The sequence below is a fragment of the Mixophyes fleayi genome, chromosome 2 (assembly GCF_038048845.1).
Source record: "Mixophyes fleayi isolate aMixFle1 chromosome 2, aMixFle1.hap1, whole genome shotgun sequence".
Classification (NCBI taxonomy): Eukaryota; Metazoa; Chordata; class Amphibia; order Anura; family Limnodynastidae; genus Mixophyes; species Mixophyes fleayi.
The window spans coordinates 16,233,816-16,246,547 of NC_134403.1; the positions used below are offsets into that span (position 1 = coordinate 16,233,816).

At 37.9% G+C, this 12,732-nt stretch overlaps 1 protein-coding gene across 2 annotated transcripts in view; it reads right to left on the reverse strand.

Annotated features, from left to right (window-relative positions):
• Window positions 1-7,332: 7,332 nt before the first annotated feature.
• Window positions 7,333-12,732, reverse strand: part of WNT11 (Wnt family member 11) — a 66,311-nt gene continuing 60,911 nt past the window's right edge. The window contains exons 6-7 of one of the 2 annotated variants that reach the window (XR_012688559.1): window positions 7,977-11,224; window positions 7,333-7,768 (exon numbers count right to left, since the gene is read on the reverse strand). Coding sequence is in view for 1 of the 2 variants with exons in the window: in XM_075198561.1 (XP_075054662.1) it covers window positions 11,050-11,224 (175 nt within the window). In the remaining variant the exon portion in view is untranslated. Of the gene's footprint in view, window positions 11,225-12,732 lie in introns of both variants that reach the window. The other variant, XM_075198561.1, reaches the window with a different exon arrangement.

The window sequence follows — 12,732 nt, forward strand, 5'->3', positions numbered from 1 at the left end:
TAGCCAATGAGAGGTCTTGAATGAAGTAGGACATTTCTTTATTTAGGACAAGTCCTTTCAACAATTTAATCTTATACATTTTTTCCCTTAAATACTTTTTGGATAGCTCCACCTCCCCTCCCCCCCCCCCCACACACACACACACAATAAAATGGGAATAAATTTTATCAGTACAGTTTTCCTGGTGTACACTGTGTAACATTATTGTAAATGCAAAAAGGATTTTTGTTTCTAAGGTAGTATATGGGTCAGCGATTTCACGTAAATCTTTCTAATTTAAGAGCGCCACAAATAGGGTTATTTTTTTTTGTTAATTAGCTCTCTACTGGGCTTGGAACACGGGGAAGGTATAACCTTGACAACTGTATTCCTTTTCTAGCAGGTGGTCCCCTGTGCTGCATGTGTCGTCTCCTGTAGAAATGTCACAAACATGAAGCATACAGTTCTTTGTTAAATTACAGATTACTGTATATTGTGTTTGAATAGCACTTTTAGAATACTCACTGCTCCTTGTGACCAGACCTATTCCTTGATGCTAAACATTATCATTATTAACATTATTATATGGAAGCTATCCTGTTTCCAAGAGTGAAATCTACCCTCATGATTGATCAGAGAGATAATGAGCTGCGTATACTCACTAAGTCTTTGCCAATTGTCCCAGTCAGACCTAGTCCTGATTGGCTGACTCAGAGCAGTCTACCACCCTCTCTCCGATTGGCCATCCTGCTCAAACACCCACTAGGATTGGTGCAATATTTCAAGTGCTTATTTGAATTTATGGCAGAAGTAGAGACTGTTTTTTTACTCTATATAAAGACCACATATTGCTGTACTGTGTGTGTACCATCTTGTACTCCTGGGTGACCATCAGAACCCCATACTGATGTGCAACAGTCCTTGTAGGGACTAACTATGAGCAATAAACATTCCGAAACCTATTACCTGCTGTACACCCGTGACCTACAGAGAAGAACTTAACCACTAATCCATTCCCCGGCTGTCCTGTATTGAACCTAACACCCTAAGTCAATGCTCTGCCTGCTACCCTGAAGTCCTCATCCAAAGTGAGGGGTCAGGAGGAAACCTGCCACAGTCACCAGCAAAGAGGTGTTGCAGCAGCTGTATACTACACCCAGAAGCAGTTTCAGGTCCCATTATTAAAGCCCGGTGGTGGCAGCAACTACTCTCCTACAAACGGGGCACAGTTGGCACTTACAGGTGATTGGTCGGCCACGGCTGATGGTATAAGAGTACCCCAAGATGAATCAGTAAAACTACACTTAGAATGACGAGAGAAAGACGGTAACAGAGTAAGTCCCTCCTGTCACACTCTTAAAATAATCATGAGAATTATTGAACGTCGAGATGTTATTTAAGATATTTGTCATTTTTATGCTTTTGAAAGTATTTATTACATGGATATTTGTGTGTATATCAATGAGTTTACCTGTATCCAATGAATGATACAAAGTATGTTTCATTGTTAGCGTGATTCCCAAACACAGCACCTCCTGAGTACCAGTCCTTACAATGGAAGGAGGGAAGAGACTCTCCATTAATCAGTAACCCCCCCACCTTAAATCTTACTCCACAAATTTGCAATTAATGTTTGCATGTGTGTTCCCGACCTGCGTTTAGCCAGTGATGCCCACATTTCAAAGTGACTGCAGACAAGCAGCTCCGTGCGCTTTGCAGAAATAGTTGCATTTGCTCAAAAAGAAACATATGGGTCCTAAGTCATTAAGGAAAGTAAGGCAAAAAAAGGAGTAATTGTATGCCGGGACAAACCATGTACAATGTAAGGGGTGCAAATTAGTTTATTATTTTGCACATAAGGAAAATACTGGCTGTGTTTTCATATAGCACACAGATACCTCATAGCTTTATTTTTACACCGATATTTAAAGCTGATCTAGGATATGCCCTACCCCAACTATAAATTTACCTCCCCATCCAATGCAACATGGTTTTACCCAGGTGCAAAGTTACTCCTTTTTATGCTTTACTCTCTTTAATAAATTAGGCCCCTGGTTTCACAAAATTGAACGTGTGGCACATTTTTTGCACACTAGCAAATCACCCTCAATATCTTTTTACCGTTGAATTTCGCCCACACAAACTGACATGTCTCTTGCGGGGAACTAAACACAGGAGTTAAAGTCTAACACCAACTGAATTTTTCTTTTTAATTTGGTTATAAAAATATGTGCTTTTCTCCGCCATAAGTGAGCAAGACAGATAGCATAGTCTCCAATTTTCTTCACAGAGGACCTTTTCTTTCCATCCACAACTGCTCTATAGAACACTTTTAATTTTGTCTGCCGCACTGTTGGTTTTAATTTAAAAGGTTTGATGAAATTCTTGAGCAATTTTTGAAGAGCAAAGAAAACCCCCAAAAATCTAGGCTCTAATATTTCCACTGACGTGCTGCTTTCTCCGGGGAAAACCCACCTTCCCGTTTACTGAATATAAGTGGTTAATATAAAAGTCTATTGACATGTGTTTCTTATCTTATAGGCACCAAAGAGAACAGGATTTTTTTTTTTTCAGGAATTTTAATGTTCACACATATTTCCTATGACAGACACGTACAAGGTTGTACAAACTTTTCAGCAAAACCAAGGTTATAAAAATCTGTCAATTTGCCATATAAGAATAAAAAAAAAAACAACAAGCCCCATTTTTTAAGCTGGATGGAAATCCATGTGAATGACGCATGGCTTTATTCTTTAATCTGAATGGACCCACGAGCGGCACTGTTGTGGAATATTTTAAAGCCGCCGTGGAATGTTTAAGAGCTGCTCAGAGAATTGCTGTATCTGCCTAAAGCCTCATATAGTTTTTTTCCTTCAATTTAATAAAAAAAAAGTTTTCTGTGATTAAAGGGCCGTTAAATATATAATAGAAGAGTAATATGAGAAAATATCTTGTAGCATTGAGAAATGTGATATATATATATATATATATATATATATATATATATATCGTGACAAAAGGAGGTGTTTGAGAGAGGCTGCAAACAGAATTACACATTTGTACACTAGAGCACTGTAGTTAGAGAGATACAGGTGGAGTCTGATTTAATTTACATGTTTTGAAGTAGTTTAAAAGGCAGACACACAGGGTGTGTCTGCAAGCAAACAGAGCACCTGCAAATTCCCTTTTACAGGCAAGGTGGGAGTGTCATCTCTCCATCAAGTTAGGGCTGTGGCAGGAGGGTAAACTGTCTTTGTCTTTTATGTGTGTGACTGATGCCAGATAATGACCGGTGCCTAGGGAGCTGGTCTCTGTTACTTTAGCATTAGGGTCGCAAGAAAAGTTGATACAACTTTATGCTATGAATTACTAATAATAAAAAGAATGAAGGTGTCTGTGTGTGAATCACCTGAAGTGGCCCATGTTACAATATATATTTATATATATATATATATATATATATATATATATATATATATACAAGTTAACCCGTGCACGATACTCATGCATTCTAGTCAAATCAAGCTACTTAAGGTGTTAAAAAGGTTCTTGTCATGCATTTGGGCCTAGCCCAGGCCTCCTCAGGGGAAGAGCGTTACTTCCCGACGTAAGCGCCCTTTTTTAACGTGGTTTTGTCCACATGTCACCACCTCATCATTTTTCTCCATCACCTCATCCTTCATCTTCATCGCGACATCCTTCATCAAGCTACTTAAGGTGTTAAAAACTCCCCACTGTCACCCCGGCAACCACCAACAACTGCCAACTGTCACTTCTCCTTCAAGAAATATATAGGTCAGTGTATAACTCTGCCCAGCAGGTGGCACTGCAGCTTGGTTGTTTTTTTTTTCACACACGCCACTAGGCATTTATATAGTAGATATATATATATAATCTTTTACCCTTACCTCTTTGCTGACAACGGGGAGGAGGGGAGTTGTATTTAATCATCTAAACTGACTTGCATGCGTCCTGCAACCCTCCCTACTAGTACTATGATGCTGCTGTACACTTGCTGCATAATAAAGTATGAGCTATTGCTCTCTGTTATTCGTTATTTTAGGCTCCATGTGATCTATTTCTTCAATTGGAATAACAGATAGGAAGACCGATGTACGTAGTAAAAACCACTTCATTCAAGACTGCAAAGGGATTGTATTTAATCCCTTAGATTGTACGCTCCTCTGAGCAGGGCCATCTCTCCTCCTGTTTCCACCACTTCTAACTCTGCTCTCCAGCTACTTAGCCCTCCTCCTCGAGGGTCCTCCACCCCCACGTCCACTCTCGCTCCCTCCTCCCCCCTGGGGGTCTCCCTGTCTTCCGCGTCCTCCTTCTTGGGCCCCGTCCTTTGCGGATCCTCCCTCCCCCTTCCCCGCCCTCTCTAGCTGTGCATTGAGCGTACTGAGTTGCTGTGTTTACTGTACTGTGCTGTCTCCCATTGTATTGTGATTTTGTTTGTCTCTGTACGGCGCTGCGGATGCCTTGTGGCGCCTTATAAATAAATATTAATAATAATAATAATAATATTTATCAGCAGCTCTAAGAGGTCCCAAAAACTTTGCCTTAATGCATACTTGACAACTCTCCCGGAATGTCCGGCAGACTCCCGCATTTTGCGAGAGTCTCCCGGACTCCCGGGCGAGTGTGGCAATCTCCCGAATCCTCCCCACTTCACTAGGAAGTGCCCCACTTCCTAGTGAAGTGGGCAGAATAAGATCCCAAACGCTGCAATTCACTGGGAATCGCGGCGTTTAGTCAAATGACGCGGTTGCGTCATGACATCACAGGGGGCGGGGCCGAAATGACGCAATTTTGGCCGCCCCGCCCCCCTCACGCCCACCTACACTGGCTGGCTCCTGGAAGAGAGCTGAAGAAAGTCAGTAAGTATGCCTTTATGTCTGCAAAATGTATTGGCAACACTTCAATACATAAGAACCGGTGACAAATTTTAGGAGCCAGCAATTTTAAGCCGTGTGTATAAATAAAATACATCATCGTGCTCCGCACCAGCAGATCATACTAAGCAATGGACGACATATAACATTGGGCAGTTATATATAATACAAACAAACATGAAGCATCAGACAGGTGCCCCTCCCTAACTCTACACTTCTATATCCGTACCTCCCAACAGCCCAGATTTTGATGAGACATTCCGATTCCTGGGCTGTAATAGAGGCGGGAGTTTAATCAAAAGTGGGTAGGGATTTACCAAAATATGCAGAGTTTGGGTGGAAAGGAATGGAACTTATTTTGTCTCGATTTTGTGACTCTAAATATTGGGAGGTATCGCTGCTCACAACTGCAGCAGCTGCGGACAGATTGATTCCTGCTGTTTATATCCCATGATTTTTATAACATTTAGTAAAAACGCTGTTTTAATTTTCCTTTTACTTTATTTGATAATTATTTTGTAATATAGATACAGAAAGACCCATTAAACAGAGGGGAAGCTGTTGTCCTAAAGGACCTTGGGGTAGATATATCAAACCTTCTAAAAAGGAAAAGTGGGGGTGTTGCCCATAGCAACCAATCAGATTATAGCGATCATTTCCTACCATGTACTAGATAAATGATAGCTAGACTCTGATTGGTTGCTGTGGGCAACATCTCTGCTCTTCCGTTTGATACATTTACCTCCTTGTCTTAGAAAACTGGATCTCCAGCATTTATCTTAATAGAGATGTTCTTATTATTGAAGTGCTCTAGCACTATATCTGGATTACATTGACTATGTATTAGGTGATTACTATATAATTTATCTGTGGTTAATGGTGTCATATATTAATCAGTAGCATCTAACAGATTACGAAACGCTCTGCATAACTACCTGCTTAGTTGTCTGTAATAATCTGCCCCAGGCCTCGGGCATGAATAGACAACATACTGTCTTTGTTCTATTGTTTTTGATTATTTCTCTGTGTCTATTCCCTTTTTTTTTTAGTACATTTTTCTGCATCTTTTATACATTTTTTTTTTCAATACATCCAAGAATCCTGTAGTTCAGTAAATAAAATCTTCAACAAAGAATAAAGAAGCATAATAAAAAAAATGGGCAAAAAAGTTTTGGTTTTTTTTCTCACTGGAAAGAGTGAGATCAAATCAATATGTTATCGGCATTTAGATGCACATCCTGCACACAAAGACGCAACACAGAAAAAACACAGGTGAAGCATCAAAACGTTTGTGTGCCATAGGCAAACCAAGGGGGGGAAGGGGGGGTCCTAGTGCCTGGAAACCCCCCTCCAAGCCTGGGGCACTGTATAATTGAGGTGGCTGGACCTTGCTCCTGCTTCACACAGCTCTGCTTGAAAAGGGACAGCTGCGTGCACCTAACAGTAGTGCACACAGCATTGCCCATGTATATTATGGGGATAGGAAGAGTTGGAGAGCAGCCAAGCACTGTCTAAAATCATAGCCTTGCCCCTATGCATGCTGGTCACGCCCACTGGCGGCGTGGTGTGGAAACCCCCCCCCCCTCTACAAATCCTGCGTTTGCCCCTGTGTGCCCTACACCATTGTCAAATGAAACACTTAATCTTATAAGAACTCCAACGCCACATGTGAATGTGCTGGTCAGTGCAACCCTCACTAAGGGTTTTTACCATTTTGTCCATATATAGCACTCGCCACCCGAGCAGCAAGAATGGAAGGTTTTGGTTGGTCCAGGTAATCTTGAACATACCAGAGAGTGTACCTAAAGAATGATTGTGTAATGAGGAGGTGTCATCTGAAAATATACCCTATTGGCCTTTTTCATTTAAAGGACTACAGTTTTAGTGTTAATTAAATATGCCCCCATCACATACAGCAAAGAGTGAGGGTCACCTGGATCCCGTCTGTCTTTCCTGCAAAGAGGGCGGACCTTGATGAGGCTAATTCGTATCATCAGACCTACCTCGCTCATCAAATCCCTTATGACCTTTGACCTCCCCTCCTCTACCAATGTAAGAAAAAACAAACGTCCAATATGTTGTACCGTAAGGGGATACGTATTTTAGGTTTAATGGTAAGTAGGAGCCATCTGTTATTTTTTCCATATATTTAAATCTTGCACAAAACTCCTCATTCTAATGATCCAATGTTTGAATAACTGACCCCGCGGGGTGGAGCTGCAGATGTTATCACTGTAGACTTTCAACTTAAATTCAAATCAGTGAAACACTTTTGTTGCATTGATTTGTAGACGCTGTCTTCTGAAAAAAATCACAAAACATAAAAACCTGAGTCATTGTCAGTGCCTCTTCCATCTTAATAGGAAGAACTTTTAGTGCTTGATCGCACCTTTTCCGCTTTTTTGGTGGTGCTGACCCCTTCATTGTGTTCTAAGCATTTAACACTGTGTTTACAATTTTATAAAATGGAATGACCATTACCACGTGCTACCTGCACAATACATTGTATTAATAAAAGCAAATCACATGAAAAACACGTTACAGTGCATCACTGGAATTTGTTTAAAGCTCATTAGTGTTTGTTAATTTGTGTCCAATTTCCCAGCACATATGAGCCTTCGAGTCCTCAGTTGTTGAACACAGGAGATCGCCATTTGTTCAGACGTATAGTTTACAGGCAGACAAAACATTTTAAGAAGAGCAAACCTTTAATAATTCTCAACAAAAAAAAGACAACTATTGAGTTATTTAACAATGGGGTAGAGAGTGAAACAATAAATGTATTTTATGTCAAAGAAAATCTGAAACATTTCATCCTGCAATAAAGAAAATCTGAAACATAGTATCCAGCAATAAAGAGAATCTGAAACATAGTATCCAGAAGTAAAGTGAATCTAAGGTTAATTGGCTGCTATCAAAATTGACCCTAGTCTCTCTCTCTCTCTCTCTCTCTCTCTTTCTGTCTGTCTGTGTGTGTGTTAGGGAATTTAGTCTGTAAACTCCAATGGGGCAGGGACTGATGTCTACAGCGCTGCGGAGTCAGTGGCGCTATATAAATAAATGGTGATGATGATGATGATAGTATCCAGCAGTAAAGAGAACCTGAAACAAAGTATCCAGAAGTAAAGAAAATCTGAAACATAGTATCCAGCAGTAAAGTGAATCTAAATCATAGTATCCAGATGTAAAGAAAATCTGAAACATAGTATCCAGCAGTAAAGAGAATCTGAAACAAAGTATCCAGCAGTAAAGAGAATCTGAAACATAGTATCCAGAAGTAAAGATAATCTGAAACAAAGTATCCAGAAGTAAAAATAATCTGAAACAAAGTATCCAGAAGTAAAGATAATCTGAAACAAAATATCCAGAAGTAAATGAAATCTGAAACATTGTATCCAGAAGTAAAAGTAATCTGAAACAAAGTATCCAGAAGTAAAGAGAATGTGAAACAAAGTATCCAGAAGTAAAGAAAATCTGAAACATTCTATCCAGAAGTAAAGAAAATCTGAACCGAAGTATCCAGCAGTAAAGAGAACATGAAACATTACATACAAAGTAATTGTACACAACTATTCATAGCCTGCAAAGAATTAGAGGTATTTTTTATTAAACTGCTTGTTTGAAAAAATGGAGATGTTGCCCATAGCAACCAATCAGCTTTCATTTATTTAGTACATTCTACAAAATGACAGCTAGAATCTGATTGGTTGCTATAGACAACATCTCCACTTTATCTAACCTGCACTTTAGTAAAAATAGCCCTTAAAATCAGCAAGAATAAAGTTTCAAGAGCTGTTCCAGGTAAAGACATGTAAACAGGGATATATGCAATTACATTTATTTTCAGTCAAATCGATAACGGTTAGCCGTGACCTATATCAGCTTATTTGTGCTAATTATTTGCACACATTAATTGGACAAAAACTGTTTTTATACAAGCACAAATCTCCATTTACCCTGGGGGTGAATTTATTTTTACACATGTGTAAAGAAAACAATATACAGATTCAGTGGAAATCTTTTAAATGATTCTTGTCATATATCAAGCTAACATGTTTTTTCCCCCACAATAAAATCATATCTGCTATGTTCTAAAGTTCATATAGAATCCACCTAAATTCATGCTTAGATTGCAAATATACCTAATAAAGTTCTTAAACCAAATATCTCCCATTTTTTTATTTTGACATTGGAAATATTATTTTTACTAATCATGTAGGTTCGGGATATTAATTTTGCAGATACTAGTGTACTATTTCTATAGTTAGTTATTTATTTGAATCTTTAAATCCGCACAAATATGATACAATTCGGCCGAAAGCCGGGCAACAATGTAACAACAAATATGGGTCTGTGCATGAACCCTTTCACTTCCTAAAACGATAATGACACGACAAGTGGTTTTTTTTTTGTTCTTTTTTTAAAAAAAGAAAACTTTAATATCCTAAATAGATGTGGGGAATATGTTTAATATTTTGTTTTGCCATAATAAGCAAAATGATACAACAGTTTAACTTAAAAGAAAATAAATAGTTTTATATATCTAGGATGAGAAATGTGCATAGACACCAAATATTTCTGATATATCCTGTTTTTTTACCCCAAAAAAATATTAACTTCTAGATGACTTTTGGTTGTTTAAGTCCAATGGAATAAAACTCGTACCTTCAAGTGTACTGGACAGTCCAAGTTTTAACATTTGAAATTGAATTTAAGACAAACCTAAAAGGAAAATTTGAGATTTTGGAAATATTACAAAATGTGCTCCTAACAATTTAAATTCCGGTAATATTGATCTTATGCCAAATCATTTCTGGATTTTGAAGCTTTCATGGTTTATTCCAATTAAGATAAGTGCCTCCTAAGTAATTTATTCTGTTATTTTACTTAGATAATCGTTCATCACAAAACCGATTAAAAATTTGTGGGTGGATCCATTGTGAAAATATTTAGACATTTTCATCAAAAATTCTTATTGCATATAGAAAACCAAGTGGCAACTTTAAGAAAGTTAAACTATGTATTATTATTTTAGGATTAGGTATAGAGTATCCATTTCTAATAATAGAATTTCATAATACTTTTTTACTCCAGTTCTTAAAAAAATCTAATTCTCTGTCCCGTTCACAACTATTGTGAACTGAGTTAGGTACCTATGGATAACAAATGGCAAAATTTGGTATTATATATTAAAGAAAAAGTGCTGAGATGTGTGAACGCTAATTGTCCTAATATGTAGCCAGTTTTATTATTAAGGCTACCAATGAATCAGATTTCCTTACAAAACCTAACCCCAGCAAAACGAAAAAAAGGTATATACTCTTTACCTATATAAAAACCGTAAGTTGCATATTTACAAGTGGCATTTCATAAAATAGTATAGAAAACTAATATAAAAATATATTGTAAAAACCATTTTTATATTTACCTTTTTTTGTAGCATTTATTTCATACAAACTTTAAGCGGTTTACTTACATTTATAATTATATATAAAAAGGTACGAGGGGGGAACGAAAAAAAAGCAATTGCTATATTTATAAATATCTCTCTGTATGTTTTGCATACAAATGAAAATTTGTACATCCACCGACAGTGGCAGGAGGACACTGTTGTCTGGGCGATGAGTTGAGATGCTCGGAACGAACGAGTTCCGTGGGGGACGGAATTCTGAAGAATGTAAACAATCGTCGATAAAGCGAGTCTGAACGGGATCCATTGCACTCTTGTTGGTTTGTAGCAGTTTCCAGATGGAGCCCACTGGAATATACGTGTGATGGGCTTCACATAGCGCTTCCACAAGCTTAATATCCCTTATTCTCCGTAGTTGTTAAACAGCAGTGGGTCAAGCACAGCGCCATGATATAATTACACTGGAAATAACGTCATTTCACCGTGAGTATTTACAATCTGGCGGACATCTGGGGGTCGTCGGCCTACACAAACTGCGATCGGAGTCCTTGATTTGTGTCTTTTCAAAAAAACATTCACGTCGGTCCACAAAAATATAATTAGATGTCTGATATTTTTTTTTTTCCTTACTCTGTATATTATTAAAACTTATTTGGCATACTTTTTGAAATGAACTTTGTCCATGCAAAGAGCAGATTAAAAGAAAGTCCTTCCAACCACAGTGCTTTGGTTTTTACTCGGAATCCAAACTGGACACAGAACTTCTCATTTGCAAACGTATCTCTCCACAGTCCTCTCGCATTTCTTGCAGGTAACATAGCAACACCAGTGGTATTTGCAGTGACATCTCTCCACCACTTTGTCCATGTAGGGGTTGTAACCTCGCCCGCAACACATTAAGTCACAACTGTCGCTGCCGTTCGATGTTTTGTTGCATTGTCTGAAAGGGAACAATGGGAGTTAATCACTTAACGGCATATGTCATTGTTTTCAGCATTCAAAGAGGCGAATTACTGTCAGACATAACCTGGCAGCTCATGCATCAAGTTATATTGAATAGAGCCACCGTATCGGTGCTAATAAAATGCATTGTGTGAGCGTGCACAGATGCCACTGACATGCTGTTTAAATGTCCTTAAATGCCACGGCTCTATGGAATGTGCCCGCCAAGCTAAGCGCTAATCAATTGTGCATCAATTAATGGCACCAGATGCAGAAGGCTTGCAACAATATTCTTATTTTCCCTTTGTTATTAATAAATGTGGATTTATTTTAACTTATTTTTTTTGGCCTTAGGGGCGAAGTGCAGCTGGGCAATTTGTTTAAATGACATTATTTACGTTTTACGTCCTTGATGAGGCATGTAATAGAATGATGTCACCAATCTGGAACAATTACCAAAGACGGTACCAGCACACAGTTTTACATTACAGATTCTGTTCTCCTAGTTATTTATTTATTTTACTTTTGCATCTTACCCAAAGGGGGGTGTTCAATTGTCAGCGAGTTAGTTTTCTTTGACTGCGTTAAGTCATTTTAACGCTGTTTTCTATCATTTTCGGGCGGGTTAACTTTACCCACAATTCAATTCCATTTTTAACGCTCAGTTATTTTTTTATGAAACGTTCCTCTCGCGCTCCAGTAGGTCTATTGAAAGTATAGGGTATGCGAGAGGCAGCCGCGTTATAAGCTATTCAATTGTTTTTCAACGCGGCGCGTTAAACAGGCAAATATGCTGTTTTAGCTCGCACCTCTTTGGGGTGTGTTAAAAATAAAAAACCTTTGAAAAGTATGTGAAATCATGTAATAATGTGGAAAAAAAAGTTAAACGTATGTTTATCACTAATGCCTAACATGTAAAAGTTCATATTTTTGTGAATAAATAATGAAATAAAATTAACATAAAAAAATAAATAAAATAAAATCACTAAATTATTATATATATGTATGTTTTTGGTACAAATATGAATGTAGTAATGTGTTTTGACATGGTATAGATGATTGTATGGTAAAAATTAGTTAAATAAAAAAATATGCTAAAAGAAAGTACTGTAATGTAGATATTATCAATGTGTAATGCAATCTAACCTTTTTTTGTGTTATACATGACCGCGTTAAAACTCTCCTTCACTCCCCTAAAATCTCACAAACACAATGTTTAACGTGCGGGGGCAACGTTCCCTCTTTTTCAATTGAATTGCACAAGTTTTCGCGCTGCGCTAACTAAAAACAGTCGCTACTGCATTTAAAAACCCGCGGGAGATTTTTTTTTTTACGCTGCAGGGAGAATAAAAAATCTCGGACAATTGAATACCCCCCAAAGTGGCTTATACAGTGACCTTAGTGGCTTGCACACACTCTTCAGCGACTTTTACAAAACAAATAACTTAATCTTTCTATCTTCCTTAAGTACTTTCCGATATGTTGTTATATGATCTGTTCTTTAGT